Raw genomic sequence first — 20,245 nt, 5'->3', positions numbered from 1 at the left:
GCAGTGTGGGGTTGGCTTCAGGCCCGGGGAATTTAACTACCAGCTCTGACTTTAACAACAATACAATTTGGCATTTATTTTCAAAACTCTAAAATAGAAATTTTAATTAATAACCTAATATTACTAGGAAAGTTTTTTTGTTCGTAAATGTAGATTTTTTTTTTTAAGGCGAATCCAAATTTATGTCATTGGGAAAGTTACCTGAAATGTTTTTATGAGTCTCTTAATTTAGTTAAAAGTAAATCTGCTCAAAAACTTTATACTTTGATTAACAACTTTTATTTGTTGTAATCTGCACCGGTGAAAGTCACTAATGATATTCTCATGGCCTCTGACAATGGACAGGTGTCTACACTGGTCCTGTTAGACCTCAGTGCTGCATTTGATACAGTTGATCATAATATTCTATTACGGAGATTTGAACATATTGGAATTACAGAAACGTCTCTAAATTGGTTTAAATTATATCTATCTGATAGATTCCAATTTGTAAATGTAAATAATGAATCTTCATCAACATACACCAAAGTTATTCATGGAGTTCCTCAAGGTGCAGTACTTGGACCAATACTCTTTACCTTGTATATGCTTCCATTAAGTAATGTTATTAAACAGCATGGGATAAATTTTCATTGTTATGCTGATGATACACAGTTATACTTGCCCATGAAACCCAATGAATCCAATCAGCTACTTCATATATGTCAACCTCAAGGCCCAGGGGCCAAATGTGGCCCTCGTTGACATTTTTTCTGGCCCTCAAGATGATATGTGAAACGTAAAATACTTCTCTTGAATTTTTTTTTCAGTAATCTTTGATTATGATGTTGAAAGTACAGCAGAGAACATCAAATGAGATCAATCAAACTCTTGCTGAGGAACCTGTGACCAAGAAAAGATGTTGGGTATCTGACTTGAGTTAATGTAGATTCTGAAATTGGCCGTTAGTTTGAAAAAGGTTTTAATTTTGGCCCCCTTTTGTAATTGAGTTTGACACCCCTGATACCTAGACTACAATAAAGACATAAAAACCTGGATGACCCTAATTTTCTGCTTTTGAATACAGACAAGACTGAGGTTTTAGTTTTTGGAGTGAGCATCGTAGGAATAACATTTTCAGTCTTAGTTAAGCAGTCTGCTCCTCAGATAAATAATGTTACATTATTATTTTTTAAATATGATTGTTTCTGTAAACTTATCTTTTATATATAAATATTTCTGTTCAGTTCCCCGATACGACTTCTGTTGTGACTTGGCGCTATATAAATAAACTGAAATGAATTGTAAACCTATAATAGACTTGTTATGCACATTTTTTGTATTAGTTTATACTTTTTAGTGTATACAACTCAACCTGTGAAATTCAATCCTTACTTTGTATTAGCATCGTTTGCCTTGGTTTGTTTGTAAATTGTTCTTACTACCTAAATAAATAAACAAATAAATAAATAAAAGAAGAAAAAAAACTTCCTCCACTTCCGGGAAATGCTGACATTCTCGCGATAACCTAACTGCTATGCAGTTCAGGGGAAGGGGCCCGACGCTGGAATGCGAAACTATAAGTTATTTTGCCGAAATCAAAATATTGGAAAACGTCACCCCATTATTTCGGAAATTAGTCTGCTCCCCTCGGGAGTCAGCTATGAACCTCAGCGCGGGGGTGACTCTTAACATTTGGTGAGTTTAAAATGAACCCGTTGACTGTCTTAGCATAGTTAGCTGGTTTATCCATCAACATCCTGGCTTGTGACAGCTGAGCAGTCAACACAGGGTTAGCGTTAGCAAAGTTAGCCTGCTGGCAGCTCTGGACTTGAGTTAATCGTACTTGAACAGAAGTCTTGTTTAGAGGATTGTGTAGCCGAGTCAGTTGCAGGCGACATCAGTTAATCTGTCAGAAATAGTGTCGCTGTGCCCCCCTGAAGCCACACAGCACACACAGGTGCTGCTGTTTGACTGGTCTCCGGAAGCTAGCTGACGCTGATTAGCGTAGTAGCTAATGTTAGGTGTCGTCGTTGCTTGGTGTAAAAAGTATGACTTAACAAGAAAAACGGCAGGTATGCTAAGACAACTCAACACGAGCAAACTTAGATGATGCTATATTTGAGTGTTCTTTATTGATGGGATGTGTGTTCATGCTAAAAGTTTTTAATTGCATCAACATTTTTATGATATCTTTATGGAGATTGCTGCTGACACTGTGTGTGCAAGAGAACTGTTGCAAGCCATCTGAGTCTTTGCAAACTTATTGCAGGTTGTCTCCTGATATGGTAGTTCTAATCGCTAGTTCTGCCTTTTGTCTGCATTTTTTTTAAGGGATGAGGCGAGGTTGGTTATTTGAGCATTTGCAGCTTTGGGTGCTTTGACACTTGGTGTTGGCTCAGAGGATGGCGCAGGGAGGCTCTCAGATCGACTATCACATCCTGCAGGACCTCAAGCAGAGATTCCCCGAGATCCCAGAGGGGGTTGTGTCACAGTACCTTCTGCAGGTACTGTAAACACATGTTGCACAATATATTCCTGCATCTTCTCAAAATGCTTTTGGCAGTGTTGTTTTGGTAAAGGTTTGCTTGTTTAGTGCACAACATCACATTTTATTCATCACCCAGTTTATTTATTTATTTAAACCATTCAGACATATATTTCAGAGGATGGTTGCACAACACAGAGCTATATAGATTTAATTGACTAAACAGTATGCAGCACTAACTGTTAAATTTTAATAAAAAGCATTGTAAAAATGCTTCCTTTAAATAATTGTGCTTTATAGGCAGTAATTGGCAGTAATATTTGCATTTGCCTGTAGGGTAGGCACTGATTCTGATGTACAAAATCCCAGATGCACATCTCTTGTGGAGCAACTTACAGTAATAAACAAAGTTTTGTTACCTGTGCCTACAAAATTAAATATATTTTTACAATGTTGTAAAAAAATCAATTTGAACCCGTTAACATATATCGAGGCGGATTGGAGCTGAGGGATAATGAGCTAACGTAAATAAAATCTTGTAGGAATGAAGATCCGTATAAAACAATGTATGATTTGTGTGCTGATCCAGATCTTCTTGGGATTTCCTACCCAGATTCTGTGAACTAGGGGCCGGGATCCCCCACCCTCCAATTTTGGAAGAATGAAGATTGTTTCCTATGGTCATAGGTCGCCATATGCACCATTCTCTCTGTGGACGTGATAAATTCTTCCATTTGGACTTTACTATTGTGTATGGATGCATGTCAGATGTTGGAACAATTTTTCAGTATAGTTTATATGGTTTTATATATTTGTAAAAAGAAGATAAAGCTTATATTGTAAGTCTCATGTCCATGTGACTCAGAAGCTGGATGAAGCACTTTTAAAGAGGCAAAAAACTGTCTTGGGAGAGGGTGTAGAAAGACGCTGGCCCTTCTGTTAGTTTAGTTTCTGCAATTTCTCTGTCTGGCAAACACAAAAATGAATGTTTAATTTTCGTTTCGTTTTCCAGCAGTACGTTTGACTGAGACACCCCTGAAAACTTGCTCTTCAAAAATCTCATTTTTACAGGTGGAATTTCCACCCATGACCCTCGTACACCTCAGACAACCTATAGTCATTCAAAAACTATAACCAGATGTGTTCTGGATGAATCCAAGACATTCAAGCAAAGCTGTTCGGAATAGGTGCACACTGAAATGCAATTAAAAGCTTAAACAATACACCGTGCACTGGACCTGTTAACAACACATCTATTGTCAGAAACTGATGATCATTGATTGCTTGCTTCAAAATGCACTTATCTTAGTTATATGTGTACAAATACTGCTACAGTACATGTGACAGGGCTTTCATGTGCACAGATTTCTGTTTGCTGTCTGTCCATTCATCATCTATAAAGGCAAAAATGATGATGTACATGGTAAACCTGTAAATAAAAACAAAACAAAAAAAAATCAATTACTTTATATATTTGAATTTTGCTCCAAGTATTGTGCCACACTACAGACAACAAAACTTTTCTGACAGTTTATGGTATTCATCTCCCTAATTTTTTATTGCTTTTTTTTAGTTCGTAGGAATGTGTTTTTTTCTCACTATCAGATTAATTTAAACAACCAAACTAGACAGTAATTTGCCTTCTTGACTAGAAAATGTGTGTTTCTTTGTTTACATCAGCACCTTCAGTGTGGCTGACTTTGTATTTGATGTTGCCTAATGAAAGAACTTTAAAACAACAGTATTCTCAAATATGTATCTTGAACAGTTACAGCCTTTTAGGTAGTAGTCAGCATCAGTTGTTGACGATGTCATAAATTTAAACACCAACTATCAACTTTGATTATTATTCAATGTCGACCTGGAGAGTATGATTGCAAGATTAACTATTGAACTACATTAAAAGATCTACTGTCTGTTTCCTTCTCAGAACAACAATAATCTGGATCTTTGCTGCCGCCTACTGGCCCAGGAGAGTAACAGATACTTGTATGAAGAGTTCCATCAGAGTCCAGAAGAGGTGCGACTGAGCCAGAACCACATGCTGCACATCAACCTGGGCTTCCCAGGCTCAGAAGCAAACCAGTCTAATGGAGGAAGAGCTGGAATGGGACACTTGTTGGTGCACAGCACCAGTGATAGTCACATCGAACCACAGCGGCCCAGCTACCCTGAACCATTGTCAGCTCCTGCCACTATGGCTCCATCCCCAGGGTACAATCCTTTTTTTATGAATGATCAGAACCGCTCAGCTAACACGCCCACCCCCCCTCCCACAATTCAAGGCATGTCCCCCACATACACCCCTGTTCCACGATATACTATAAACCCTATAACGGTCACTCTTTCCCCAAGTATACCTAATGTCCCACAGGCTCTGCAGATGATTCCAGGACACTACCCTAACAACACCAACACCCCCCTGTACATTCGACCCTCACCTTCTCAGAGTCCGCAACCATCACCCTGGCCCTCCTCAGGGGCGTCGGTCTATCAGCATCAGCATTCCCCCTACAGTACGCCCACATATGGCTCGCCTTACAGCTCCCCCCAACATCAGGTCCAGCCACAACCTCAGCAACAACCCCAGCCTCAACCCGGGCACCAGCAATATGCCTTCCCTATTAATTCTCCAACTCATCCCAGCATGTCCTACCATCACCAGCAACAACCCCAGCAAGCTATTTACCGGCCCTACCACACAAAAAACCCACTGACAAAACAGATAGAGATTACTCTTGAAGGTCCGCGACCTCGCAGCAACTCGCCTGTGCACACCCCACACCCCCAGGGTCAACTTTACATGGCCACCAGCCCTTCACCCAGCTCCCCATCGAGGGGCGTCACAATTAGTGGATCTCCAGGACCTGGAGCCTTCCACCCTGGAATGTACAGGCCACGGCCTGCCTCATCTCCTCAGCCGGGCCAGTCAGCATATACCTTTAAAATTAAAGTGTCCCCTGGAGGCCAGGCTCAGAGGCCACCGAGCTCGCCCCCTGTTGCTGAAGCAGAGTCTCTTCTCAACATGGTAGATCAAGGAGAACACAACGCTACCGCGCCCATTCTGCCCATCTCTGTGCTGCCAGGGAACATTGCCAGTCAGTTTCAGCAGCTGCCCCGACGTTCAAGCTCAGGCTCTGATGACTATGCCTACACACAAGGTAAACAAAGAAAAAAGTGTTGAACAAGTGTGTGAGTGCAACATAAGTGTGTACAAATGCTATGCGAGCACAATCCCACTACACTGTTTAATTTCCTGAACATCCTAAAGCACTGTTTTATTGATGCAGTCACTTGATGCCACTGTTTTGCTACCAATCTGACAAATAGTCTAAATTCTTTTTCAGAAAGCATCATATTTGACTATTATAAATAAAAGTGCCTTACAATTATTATTTCAGGAATCCTAGATTTAAGTATGCATATGTAAAAGTGGTTCTTGTTAATAATATCACAGGTTTTCCATATTTTAACAGCATAATCAGTGAAATGCAGTTTCTTCATGTGGTTTTGGGTACAACAATAAAAGTCAGAAGTGATTTGTGAATGAAACTGCTTTTTACTTTTGATTGTTAAACTTTTTTTTTTATGTTTGGTATGCACCACCACAGCTCTTCTGCTCCATCAGCGAGCGAGGATGGAGCGTTTAATGAAGGAGCTGATGCTGGAGAAACAGAAACTGGAGCAGCTGAAGGCAGATGTCAATAACATGGAATACGAAGCCCTTCAAAGGCGCTTTCGAAGAGTCAACGCCACAAATCTTATACCCAAAGTAAGGATGTGTTTAGACCTGCACACACAGCTAGAAATATACAACTGCAGTCAAGTTAGACGTTGCCCAGTTGCTGACAAAAGTGAAAACCACAAGCTGTGAAACTGTCAGGATATTTCAAAGACAAAAAAATACTTCAAGCTGCCTTTAAATATTGTGGTCATATAAGTTGTTGGTGTATTAAACACACCCTGGGACTAAATCAGCTGGTAGAAAAAAAAAACATAGCCTAATTACAAAGACTTAAAACAGAAGATGTGGATTATTAATTGTTCCATTTTTACCTAAACTAACTGGGTTGTTTGCATTCAATGCAGCCTGAAGAAATGACTGTACTCCGAAGTCTGAACAGACAGCTGCAGATTGATATTGACTGCACACTGAAGGAGACAGATCTACTGCAGTCCAGGGGTACACACACACACACACACACACACACACATTCACAATAGCAAAAACATGAATGCACATTCCTGCATAAACCTTTGAAGTGTGATTCTGATTTATTTGAAAGCATTGATCTTGAAAGAACCAAGCCCCAAAGCAGACAGAGTTGGGCCTGAAATGATGGATGAGGATCCGTCATGGTGCATACAGATGCAGCGTCTGAAAATGATTGGTCTGGAGCAGGACCCCAAAAGTCACTTCATTGCTGGACCCTCACTCTAGTCAGTGCACACAAGTGTGGCTGAGACATGATCCACATTGATTTTATAACTGATAAAGCAGCTTACTGTGATCAAATAAGGAAATAAGCTGCAGGCGTCAGTTTACGTTGAAATGTTGGACATTAAAAATGTTTCATGGCAGCAGGCTCAAGAGTGTGAACAATTTACTTGGTATCAACCCAATACCTCCGATGTTTTGAGCAGTTGTCCTCCAGGAAAATGTTTTTGAATCCTATGAAGTTAAAGCAGTTTCAAAACTAGTCCCACAAGCGCACAACAAGATTTGTATGCGTACAATGAACTCCACAAGCGTAACACACCGTTTACAAATGTGTACTACAAGATTCACAAATGCATAAGCATTTTGTCAAATATTTGCACAAGTAGGAATATTCTGTGCCTACAAGTTATCAAATACACGTGCACAAATCACCTGCTGTGGATGAACCAGTCGACACGAGCGCGCGGATCAGTTTGCCAGTGAATGTGACTTTTGAGATTTTACTGCTGTTTCAGATTCATAAAGGTAACGCTGCGTTCAAGGCTGGTAAAAAGATGGGACATCTAAGCTTTACCAGATTTACTGAGATAATGGGAAAAGACACATTTCTAACTTGGCGCAGTAGATGATAAACTCTATATTAAAACATCTACGCTTCCACGGGGTCGACATAAACGGTTTCCATTTGTCTGAGACAACTCATTTTCCTCACTGGACAACCAGATCTCGTCTCGAGGTTGTCCGGTGGGCAATTACGTGAAATAGACGGGGGTTAAAGTTCTCTGTCGCCATGATGGATTTTCATCATGTGTAAAAATGAAACGGGACCAATTTGGACAGGACCATCCCAGATGGATGATTTTTGCCTCCTCCTCTCCCCATGTCCCACATCTCACATAAGAAGGTGACAAGAGCTGACTGGGCTCACCTGTTCATGCTGTGTCTGTGTGGGAGGAGGGATACAGAGGGGCTGCTTCACAGCCTCCTGCAACAGCAGGAGTGAGGTTGCCGTAATAAATCAACGTCATCGGCAATACTCAGAATAAATTTTGTTGTTAAAGTTCAGGGATGCTTGATTCAGTCATCAACCATCAGTTATTAGGTTGAAAATCTTTGATTATTAGATTAAATATTGCTTGAGGAATTGTGTTTATCGGGGGGGCTAGTAGTGTGAGTAATTTAAATGTCTAAAGTTTTACTGTGGTAATAAAGTTTTACATAAATAATGTTTAGTTACTGTGTACATAATTTCTGGACAAATGGTGGATTTGTGATTGGTAGACACATATGTGGTGTTTGTAGGAAAACTTGTGTTTTCTATTTGTTTGTGTACTTGTTCTGTGTTACCTACCTGCTGCAGAGGATGATTTGTGATAAAAAAAACAAACAAACAAAAAAAAAAAAACCTAACCTCTAGGTTTAGAAAATTTTTCATTCAAAATATTTTTGTCTGTTTTAATCCCTGCCTTAAATATGCTGCAAGTGCTTGTATTGTAAAACCTTATGACAAGGAAGAGGAGGAGGAGGAGAGTGAGGAAGTTCCACTCGAGCAGCTCCTGAAAGAGTCGGCCACGCAGTAATTTGGACAGTCCAAGCAGTCTGCAAGATAGCTGACTGTGAACATTTGTATATACCGTAGTAATCTTGGAATATAGTGCAATATACTTATTAAATTACATATTTCCTGGGATTTTTTTTTTGTCTTCGTTGTAAAGATTGTGAACAACCAAAAATGTTGGTGGACAACCAGATTTTGTCAAGAGGTTGTTGTCTGGACAACCTGAAAGATGGTCTTTATGTCTGCTGACGTTAACATTACTGTATTCCAAAAACATTAATTAAGGGAAATGTACAGTTAAAATAAACTACCTAAAATGAGCATGTTGTTGTTCATTTTATTTATTTATTTAAAAATATATTTTCTTTGTCATTTTTCCACAAGATGAACAACCTACCCATCTCTCATTTATTTCAGTTGTACAGTCCACAAAATTAACATTTTCTTCTTGTGGAAAATCTACTTCTGCTAAAATATATTTCCCAGTATTTTTAGCAGAGGAAAAAAAACCCAATAAAAATAAATATATTTTAAGTGTACAAATGCACGTCAAAAAATTTAAATATTGTGACCAAGTTAAAATAAAAATTGTCAGTCATATCAGAAAGTGAAACTCATGCATTACATATATTCATGACACAGAGTGAAATATTTCAAGCTTGTATTTCTTGTAATTTTGATGATTATGGCTTACAAATAAAAAGAAAAAACCTCAGTGTCTCAGAAAATTTGAATATTTTGAAGAGGTTCAGTGTTGTAAACTCCTGGTGTCACACCCTGATCAGCTGATTAACTCAAAGACGTGAGCTACAAATGTCTCATTCCTCAAGTCCAGCCACTCCTGAACCAGAGACAACATCAGAAGTGTCTTACCTGTTGAGAAGACAAAGAACTGGACTGTTGCTCAGTGGTTCAATGTCCTCTTTACAGATTAAAGTACATTTTCATGTCATTTGAAAATCAAGGTCCCAGAGTCTAGAGGACTTGGGGACTTATTTACTTCTCAGTTTAAGTTGAGTTGAGAGGCCCAGAATCCATGTTGCTTGAAGTCCAGAGTGAAGTTTCCACAGTCAGTGATGGTTTGGGTCCATGTCCTCTGCTGGTTCTGGTCCACTGTGTTTTCTGAAGTCCAGAGTCAATGCAGCATCTACCAGGACACTTTAGAGACTTCATGCTTCCTTCTGCTGACGAGCTTTATGGAGATGCTCATGTCATTTTCCAGCAGGACTTGGCTCCTGCCCACACTGACAAAGGTACCAAAAGCTGGCTGTGAAATGTTCTCATTTTCTGAGACACTGAATTTATTTTCATTATCTGTAAGCCATAATCATCAAAATTACAGGAAATAAAAGTCTTGAACTGTTTCACTCTATTGAATCTATGTATATGAGTTTCACTTTCTAAAATGAGTGACAAAAAAAATTAAACTTTTTCACATTTTCTAATTCTTTTACATGCACCTTTTAATGTGCATATGCGTTTTAATATTGGGGTTATGAGCTACTGTGCTGAGTTGGAAATCTGTTGTTTTCCAATAAGTCCGTAAATCAGGTAAGGCTTGCATGTCCCAGCTTTTTAACCAGCCTTAAATGTGCATTACCTTTGTGAAAGTCTCAAAAGTCCTATTCGCAGATAAACTGATCTGTGTGCTTGTGTTTACCGAGTTGTCCACGACAGGTGGTTTGTGCACGTGTATTTGACAATTTGTATGTACAGAATATTCCTACTTGTGCAAATTGAAATGTGTATATGTTGAAATGTGCAAACTGCTTATGCATTTGTGGATTTTTGTAGTACACATTTATAAAACTTGTGTTACGCTTGTGGATCTTACAGCGCACATACGTTGTGTGACTACTGTTGAAACTGATTTATCTTCAGGGAGTCCAGTGTTATCTTACAGTTTGTAGCTTGGTTTCTGTCAGGACTTGCTTGTATTTCAGTTTATTTCACACGTTACAGACTAACTACAGGTAATGATGGAAACCTAATAAAGTTAAATAATGAACTTTCTGCATTGTTTCTGTGTGAATTATGTGTAGTACACTCAATGCAGGAAAATGTCTTAAAGACTGGTAATGAATATCATAAAACTGATTTAAAATAGGTGCTCCCTCTCAATTCAATTAAGACCACTTTTTAGTTTTACAATGACACTTTAAAAATGAACTCTTCTGACAACTTTTCTTTTCTAAAAGTAGTTGTGCACTGAAAAAGCACAAGGATTTTTTTTTTTTTTTTTTGGTGCTCACTATTTCAGGTATTCATCTGAAAATAAAATGGAACTGGCCATCCCATGGTTTAAGAATGTACTCTTCAGTTTCAACCCTTTCAATATGTTAGAATGCTGTAAAGCCTTATATGATAACAGGAGACATGAGTAAAGTCTGCAATCCTGTTGCAAAATCTGAATAGAATTAAACTTCTTCCAAATATGTTGTATAACAACCATGAAATGAACAGAAGCAGCTTCATTTAAAAAAAATGTTTTTATTTTATTTTACCCAAATCAGCCAAACTTACCAGCTTGAACAGAACCCGGCGGGCTGGAATGAACACATTTAAACAAATTCAAACCTGGTTTCTGATCTCCGTTTTCCTCCACAGGGAAGTTTGATCCCAAAGCAATGAGCAACTTCTATGACAACATTCAGCCTGGTCCAGTAGTCCCATCCAACACTGTGAGGAAAGGTAAAAACTCCTGCAGTTTTTAAAACACAAGAAGAGGGCTACTGACAGTTTCTGGAAATCGCTGTAAAGCACACAAGATATTGTTTAGTTTAATTATAATAATAAAAGTAAAATGTAATCATTACATTGGGAGTGGCTTGGCCTCTGAAGTGTGCCAAAGTGTCTTTGAGCAACACAGAAAAATCACTGTAATGCCACTTTAATTGTTGATATGTGACTTATCTGTGCTGCTGATTATCCATGCTGCTGATCTCTTGACTTTATGCTGCTGTAGTCATACCCATCTGCTTACTAAGACTCATGTTTGGGCTGCAGTTTAATATACAGTTTTATTTTAAATTATTAGTGTTTAGCGTATATCTTAGATCATTTAGTGTATATCTTAGATCCTTATATACCGTTTCTTTTTATACTTTTTGCTATTTTTGGGTGTAACTGGGACCTTGAGTACACAATTTCGTTCCACCTTGTATACCACATGTGATGTGAATAACAATAAAGAACCTTGAACTTTGAGCAGACTCCTACGCTGCCCCCGATATTCTCATTATTGTTTAAGTGAAATATGAAGTGCTCTACATACGGAGTGAAATTTATAATGGAAAGCACTGTATTAAGATGCATGGATGAATGAAAAACCTTATGAAGCACTTTACAGAACATGAGACTAAAAAGGTGCTTTAAGTGTGGACCATTTACCACTTCATACATTTACTCAGCTACAGTTGGAGTTTATTTTATCCCAGTACACAGAGTGAAAAAGACCTTTTGTTTTGAGACTTACAGAAAGCTTGCCTCAATTTGATCTGTATTATCTTCCACTGATCTGTTGGCATGGAAACTAGATAAGAAACCTTGCTTTTTATTAAACTGCCACGTCTACCAGTAATTGGATAGTAGTTGCTTTGAATGCACATCTGCTGACATCCAAAACTAGTTCCAGTCCTCAGCTGAAACACCGAAATTGATGTAGCATGTTTTTTTAATTTTTTTAATGAAGTTCATTTTTACTGCACTCATTGCTAATAAACTTTTGTTTTTAGAACTGGGACAGGTCTCAAAGCTGGTGCCGGCAGCCCCAAGAGATGAGGATTTTGAAGGCGCTGAGTGGCATTGTGAAAGCTGCACCTTCCTCAACCACCCTGCACTCAACCGCTGTGAGACATGTGAGATGCCGCGCCACAGCTAATCTTAGCACTGTGCTGTCTTGCCTCCCTCTGCATCACCCCTTGCAAATCCTTGGACACCATGAGATGCAACCTTACAGAAATCCTATTGAGGTTGCGCCCTGTCAATCAATATACGTCCCTTCTACCTGCTGAGAAAGAGCCACTATCCGCATCTATGATAACTTCTGTCATCGACTGCTGTGCATTGTGATCTTTGAGTTCTTCGACAGATGATGAATATCTTTTAAAGACTTTTTAAGATTCCTGTCTTGGCAAATGTCTTAAAAGGGATGCAAAACGCTGCAACCTTAGTGAAAGTGACTTTGAAGAAGCATAAGGATTGAAGAGGGGGGGGGCTTTGGTTTACCTAGAGAACATTCCATGCAGAAAGTGACTGCCTTGTTTATGCCGTGCCCATTCCTGAACTGAAAACAGAGGCACTTTAATCCAGGATCTCCGACTCGCTGTCCGACCGCAGAACAAAGAAGTGTATAAGTTGTAACTAATGCAAAATGTAGATTGTACACTGTATTCTGGCTCTATATGAGAGCTCATTTCACTGAAAGAACACTAAAGACACTTGCATACGAGTATATTCCTTGTACTTCTATGCATATTATTCCACCATATTATGTGTTCAAACGACGTGGATTTCCTGTGCAAATTTCCTCAACTTGCTGTATCTAATAAAAGGAGCTGATTTAAGTGACTGGACAACTCAGAGCTGCAGTTTGAAGCAATTCATGAATGGTTTTCTTGTACATGTTTATTGTTAATCAGCAAGCAAACAGTAGTGGCATGTACACACTCGAAGCATTTCTGTAAGAGGAAGTTTGTGAACAAGTTGGTCATTACAAGAACAGATGCGTGCATGTCCATTCCACAGTTCTTTATCACTAATGCTCAACTAGTTCCTTAAATATAAGTGTGCAGCCTTTTTCTCAACTATAGTGACTCCGCTGATTTTAATTGTGCTCTCTGTTTACACAAGTGTTCATATTTCTTCTAGAGGGGGGAGATAAGGAGACATCACATGGGAAGGACTGAGCACATGCTGAGTGGCCTGATTATTTACTGAACACTCGTGATCATTTGTCCATTTGCTACTCTTCCTCTTGGAATGTTTCATAATACAAATTGTGCATAGTTACTTGTGATACACCAAACTTACTGAAGTTATATTTGACTAATTGCTGCTGTGATGGATTGTGCAAACCTTTCTGTCATTTCATGCTTGTGAAATGTTTTTCATTTCCCCTTTTAGAAAGCCCTTATCCGTGTCTCGGGAGGCTTTTAATAAACTCAATAAGACAGGAGGCAAAGTTGCTTCATAGCCAAGCTTTTACAAATCTTGATCTCTGTTGGAGGAAAAAGGTTTGGCTGAAGTCCAGGTGTGCAGTATCTCTGGGGAAATGTTGAATGTAACCCCAACTTCCTTGCTTTGTGATCCTCAGGATATCACTTGAGCAGGACATCATGGGCTTGAGATTACATCATTCTGGTCTTTATTAGTCTGCCGCTTTGTGCAGGTATGGGGTCTGGAACGCCATCTGTTCTGTACAGACTGCCCAAATCTATATGAAGGTTGCACATAATTATACGATCGGGGATATTTCTAAATGTTATTTTCCCCTTATCTGGTTTTGCATTCATTTTTATTTGCTAAATCTAAAGAAAGTTATTTGGCATCTGTGCAATATCTCATTGTCTTCAAGACTGTAGGAGCACAGCATCAAATAAGAACTCAGTCCAAACAATAAGATTTTGTTCTTGCTTCCAGTGTGTGATTATGCACTGTGGAACAGATACACTCTTTGCAGACACAGTAAAACTGAGAGTTCTGTGTTTCTTCTCATATCTCATGTTTTTTTTAATAATAATCTTCATAGTTCTTGGGGTTCAGGCAGTAGAGGACTGCGCCTCCGAAGGAGAAAATGGTGGATCCCCAGGCCAGGCCGTAGCCCCAGTTGAACTCGTGGTACACCCTCAGACTGATTGTTTCTATGAACTTGATGGGGAACAGGACCAAGCTGCACACCTGAAGGACAACTGCAAAAGAAACAGAAGCAGAAAATGTAATATGCCAAACAGGAACCTTGTAAATACTGGTTTGAAAACCAGAAATTAAGGTTATCACAAAAACCCTGCAGGAAGACTTGGGATAATTTATTTAAAAGCACTTGTTTTTCTTTGGTATTTATTATCTCCTATCTTCACTTTTGGATTCACAAGAAACAAAGGTCTAGTGTTCTTTGAAGGAAAGAAAGCATTTCACCCATTGCCTTTCCTGCCAAAGTTTTTGGTAACAGACATGCACACACACATTATTGTCCACCTCGACCTTTCGTACCTGCAGAGAACAGCATGACAGCCACGGGTTTGTAGCAGCGACTCCTGGAGCCAAAGCAAAGGGACACCAGCGCCACGAGGAAGGAGAGCAGGATGAGGGCCGCTCCCCCCATCAGCAGGGACAGCGTGGCGATCTGCCAGTCTGAGACAAAACACAGGGACAGGAGTGACATGGGTAGCCTAATATAAACACGAGGGGCGGATGAGGAAAATAAACGGCAAAATAGGTCAGAGGCCAAAGTGGTTAACCACAAAAACACTAATGCTCAATCTGATATAAAAGAAAACTGATCCAACCCAGTAGAGCTTGTGAATTACCACAGTGTAAACAAACTATCTGTGGTTCAGAGGCTGGGGAGAGCTGCGTGTTCTGAGAAGCTGGTGATTTCTCAAGATATTTTCATGCGAGGGTCAACAACCAGTTGAACAAATGAAGAATGTGAACTACAAGACGTGCCTCGATCCGAGCCCTCTTAGGCCTGACAGGAAACAAACAAGATGTTTTGCTTTGCACAGATTTCAGTAATGAATCCCAGGGCAGCAAAACGGGGAAAGTGATTCTGTAAGGAGGCTCCGATAATGAACATCCCCCTGGTCTCTGCTTGGTGCCGGCTCAGCAGCGTTCTCAGCATCTCGTTGACATTCACTCTAAAAACACTCAACTGGAAATAACTTGTTGTAGTTTCACATTTTAATTAAGATGTAGCAATAATGTACAAAGAAATGCTCATGTGACACACACATACCATATTTTCCGGCATATAAGTCACAGTTTTATTGCATAGATGTGTCAGTCCTGCGACTTATATACGTTTTTTTCCCCCATATTCATAACGTAATTTTTGACTGACAATTTAAATTTCGAAGAACTGCAACAACGAGTCCTCCTGTGTGCACTTGCTTCACTCAGCTGGTGCAGGCGGAGGAACGCTGGAAAGCTGGTTGGATGGATGCATGGATGGATGGATGGATGAATGGATGGATGGATGACACGCCACCCAGGTGATATGAAACTGTTTTGTCCATTAAAATGCATTTGTTAAGGAAAAGTTAAACTGAGACACACCTTTACTATAATGTTGAGCAAACAAATAATTGTTAATCTTGTAAAATTTCTAAGAATTGCAACAGTGAGTCGTCCCGTGCGCACTCACTTCACTCAGCTGGTGCAGGCGGAGGAACACTGGAGAGCTAGCAGCTCCGGCCGCATAGATGAATGGATGGTGTTACCCAGGCGAAATGAAGCTGTTTTGACAATTAAATAAACGCATAATAAACACATAATAAATGTGACTTACACGCCAAAGCGACGTATACACTAGAAAATACGGTATATACTGCATGTATACTGTATATATATATATATATATATATATATATATATATATATTTGTGTGTGTGTGTGTGTGTTTTTTGTAGGATGAAGCATTGATATATTTTCATACAAAGCTATTTTAGGAAAATTACCATCATATGTCTACTCCAAGTTCATTTCACTACAGAGCACACACAGTCTCAGGGCTAGTAGCTGGTTGCAGTTTAAAGTACCCTTTATGTGCAGAGTCAGGAAAGATGAGTTTGTCCTCTTTCAGCTCATCGTCTTGGAATGATCTGCAGCTGAAGTTGAGGTTGGTTTATTTCTTTATCCCTGTAGTCACATCTTGCACCTGTAACGTTTAAGTGTCTTAAATTGTGATATTTTTTAAACTTGCATTGTATTTTACATCTTACTACAGGATATTTTGTTGTAAATATTTGCACATTACTGTTACTGTTACTAAAACAGTTGCTGTATTTGTAACAGCTCGTTTGCACCTTCTTGCACATTTCCCAGGACATCTTTGTAAAAGAGATTAATAATCTCAATGGGTTTATTTCCTGGTAAAATAAAGGTTTAAATTTTAAAAAAGCATTAGATTAGCATTTTAATGAAACATGAGACATAAGCTGAGACACATTATGCTCGTTTAGAGGTTAAGGGTCTCATTCTTTACTTGGGAAAACAGGAGGTCTGTATGTAAACATGCAGAGGACATTGAGGAGAGGCATCTGATTACACAGGAAGAAATCATTTAAAGTGCAGCATGTGGAGAAAAGAACAAGCATCAAATGTAAAATTCAGTATTAAAGTATGAAACATTGACAACTGGTTTAAATGGGGTTTTGTCTCATTTTTTCTTAGTACAGTAAGTGCATTGCCAATTAGGGAGCCAGGGGAATAAAAAAAAATAATTGAGCCCTGTAAAGATTTCCTCCCATATAAATCAGAAAATCATCAAATTCACCGACAGGGAGAAAGTGAGAGAAGCTTCTTAAAGAACAATTCCCATTCTTAAAAATTCCTCTTCACTAAAGTCCAGAGGGCAAGTGGCTGAAATCTAAACATACATCAGCTTCTTTTGGCCAAATATGGTTGGTTTATAAATGTTCCTGTCACCACAGGATGTTGGAAAGAACCCACAATAAGCAGGGCCCCCAGTCCCCTTCATCCTACACAACACAGGACTCCCCCACCCCCCATGCACTGAGCCGTCAGTCTCAGCAGAAAGGTTTACAGTAACTTGACCTGCGGTTGTCACAGCCTGCCATTGCTCAGATATCTTCACTAGGTCAGCTTGGTGCCTTCAGCCCAGCACATTTCAAGTGGCTGAGCTGGGAGGCACCGCTGTTATCAGTGAGCTTGTAAAGCAGCAGGATGCAGAAAGTCATCTCTTCTCAGATTTGGAGCAGAGCCTGTGCGCTGTGCACGAAACACAGCCAGAGTTGGAGTGCTTTAAGGCTTTGACGAGCAGGAAGTGCCAAACTATTAATCTGAGCCCTGTGTGGTGACAGATGGAAAAGGAGATACACGAGAAGATCCGATCTGAGCATTAATTATGATCCCCCTGCATTTATGTGATGGGCTTCTCAAGAGTTTATATATATATATATATATATATATATATATATATAAACAACTACAGGGTCTCAGATCAGTTTCTTTGTTGGGGACATATCTATGTCAGAGAACAGCCCGGAGTCTGTTACTCCTTTCTTCTTTCAACCTGAATGTTTCAGGACAGCAGGATGAGGAATTATTTAAGCCAGAAAGCATTCCAGTCACGGGCTCCTGGCCTAAGCTTTTCCCCACCACCTCAGCAAGGCCATCACTGAGCTGTGACCATCCTCCGAGAGAAGATAACTCCCCAAAATGGGATCAATATTACATTATTAATGCCATCTCTCACCAGGCCGGACCGTCTCACACACTGGCGCCACATTTGTGCTCTCTTTTCACACCACGCTGGCAACAAACTGGCTTTGCTTTTACAATCCCGTTCCACATTTGCATCCCAGTGTGCATTTTAACCGTGACCTCCGACCCCTCCCCACCATGTCTGTTTGTCTGTGTCAAACACCTGATGTCTGCGTTCAACGTTTCCAGGACAAACACCGACTTGTCGAGCAAGTTCAAATACATCCGAGTGGCCGGCTGCTAGTTCAGACTAACAGGATTTAAGTTAATGCCCAGAGCATGACACTAAGGAAAATATTAAGGAGGGGGGAGTTAAACTGAGACAGACAGGCAAGGGGAGCCAAAAGTGATTACTGGGATCCAAATCAATATCCAAGCATAAGCCCGAGGAAATGGGAAGTTCGTTGTGTGCATTTACTGTGGTATTCCGCCTACCGAGAGCTGACATGGAGACTCTGTGTCTTTATATGGCACCAAAGTGCACTTTGTCTGCATTGACAGAGGAGGAACTGGGCCAATATGACCCATGGTTACTCATCTGAGACAGAAAGAAAACAGTTTGTCAGACTAACAAAAACACAATTCAACATGCAGCACAGGAGGAGGAGGAGGAGGAGGCCCGGGGCAGTGAAATAACTGAAATATTTATAGGTGAAAGGAGCAGCAGTCACAGGAAGCTCAACTCAGGGACAGCTAATGTAAGCTTAAAGGCAAACTATTTTAAATCTTTTTATAGTTGCTATATGAAGATCTTTGCAAAAGTCTAAAACATGGACTCATTATTAAATCTCATTATTTCTGTTATTTTCTGCACCTTGTTGGCTTTAAACCCTATCAAATGCAATATTTAAATATATTAATTTGTGGGGTTTTCTAGGAAATACATAGATTACGTTTCTGATTATTCTTCTAGTAAAAATGGACAGGTCATGCAGCAGCCATGAGAGAAAAAGCTGAATGAGGGACTCCATCGGGAAGAATCCCTAATAGAGTCAAAAGCAGCATTTCTGAAGAGCTTCAATTGTTTCCCTGGTAACTAATCCTCAGGCATCTGGATCTCGGGGGAGCTGTGCGCTCTGAGATGCCCTTGGTCCTTGGCCGGTGCAGGAATCCACACAAAGGCGCATTTTGTGCGCAACAAAAGGCCAAATGAAACCCCATCTGGACCGCTCCTGCATGGCCAGGCAAAATTCCCACATCATTCTGGGTAAAAAATAAAAAACGATGCTTCAGGAACAAAGTTAACAAGCCCAGATAGAAAATCAAAGAGTTCAAAACTCAGGGAGAAACTTTGATTTCTGTAACTGGTTTCCAAGTTCAGCGAAAATTAATTATAAATTCTTCTCGTGCGTGATGGATTTTAATTTTCACCCCCACGGTTCAGACATGGAGGGACTTTTTCTTTTGAACGTAATCCACATTTCTGCATTTAAAAGTGAAACATCCTGGAAAATGAGCCTAAACGTCTCACCAGTGGTCAGCGTGCTGCTGCAGGACCAGTCCACGGAGCTGACGGGCTTCCAGCAGGACACCCACAGGGACAGGTGGTACTGGTCGTCCGCGGTGACCCACGCGGGGCTCACCATGGCCCCGACGTCCAGACACAGCGCGAGGAGGACGCACACCAGTCCCACCAACTTGAGGGGCGTGAGCGCGGACACGCGGACCTCCTCTGCGCCGCTCACGGATGAAGCCATGCCTCAAATTCCTTCAAGAGATGAACGGACGTGCAACATGTGTGGGTCCGTGTCGCTCCTCTGAGTCCATAAACTGAGTTTGGTTCAGGTTCGGGCTGTGTCCCCCCCTGCCCGTGCCCGTCCTGTGAGATGCGTCTGTGTGCGCGTCCTGGAGTCTGGAAAGGAGGACGCTACTGCTTAGCTGCTGCTGCTGACTGAGCACCCAGCCAGAGATCTGTGACAGGAGGGAGCAGGACTGCACAGAACAAGCGGCACCGAGCTGCACCTGCTGGGTCCTAGAGCCTCACAACATGTGCACTGGCGCCTCTACAATTTTTATACGGGGTGGCCATGTGGGGGCCACTGGAAACGCTGGGGTGTTGGACCAAAATCAAAGGGTGATTTGAAATTTTTTGTCTATATGGTATAAAGTGTTGCCAACTCATGAACCGCAGTTTCTTTTATTTTTTTATTTTATTTTTTACAAGCCATTCGAAATCTTATTAACCTACAAAGCTCTCAACAACCTAGCTCCATCTTATATTAAAGAGCTTATTGTTCCATATTTTCCTAACAGAGCCCTTCGCTCTCAAACTGCAGGCTTACTTGCAGTTCCTAGCGTTTATCACAGGGGATCTATACCCTGAAGCAATGTCAAA

General features: G+C 40.4%; 2 protein-coding genes across 2 annotated transcripts; one reads left to right on the top strand and one right to left on the bottom strand.

The window, feature by feature from the left end:
* The first annotated feature begins 1,513 nt into the window (after positions 1 to 1,513).
* On the top strand, positions 1,514 to 13,032 carry tab3 (TGF-beta activated kinase 1 (MAP3K7) binding protein 3). Its single transcript, XM_037698078.1, has 7 exons — positions 1,514 to 1,677; positions 2,314 to 2,486; positions 4,398 to 5,628; positions 6,079 to 6,239; positions 6,557 to 6,650; positions 11,074 to 11,157; positions 12,201 to 13,032. The coding sequence occupies exons 2-7, from the start codon at positions 2,385 to 2,387 to the stop codon at positions 12,344 to 12,346; spliced, it is 1,818 nt and encodes a 605-aa protein (XP_037554006.1). The 5' UTR covers positions 1,514 to 1,677; positions 2,314 to 2,384; the 3' UTR covers positions 12,347 to 13,032.
* A 57-nt stretch (positions 13,033 to 13,089) lies between these two features.
* tmem47 (transmembrane protein 47) lies at positions 13,090 to 19,765 on the bottom strand. Its single transcript, XM_037698079.1, has 3 exons — positions 19,382 to 19,765; positions 14,677 to 14,817; positions 13,090 to 14,375 (listed from the first exon to the last, which is right to left on the bottom strand). Exons 1-3 carry the CDS (start codon positions 19,605 to 19,607, stop codon positions 14,197 to 14,199), a joined length of 546 nt encoding a protein of 181 aa, XP_037554007.1. The 5' UTR covers positions 19,608 to 19,765; the 3' UTR covers positions 13,090 to 14,196.
* Between the last annotated feature and the right edge of the window lie 480 nt (positions 19,766 to 20,245).

Source organism: Nematolebias whitei, chromosome 3 (assembly GCF_014905685.2).
Source record: "Nematolebias whitei isolate Nwh7 chromosome 3, NemWhi1, whole genome shotgun sequence".
Classification (NCBI taxonomy): Eukaryota; Metazoa; Chordata; class Actinopteri; order Cyprinodontiformes; family Rivulidae; genus Nematolebias; species Nematolebias whitei.
The sequence above is the reverse complement of the archived record's forward strand: the minus strand, read 5'-3'. Positions and strand labels throughout refer to the sequence as shown.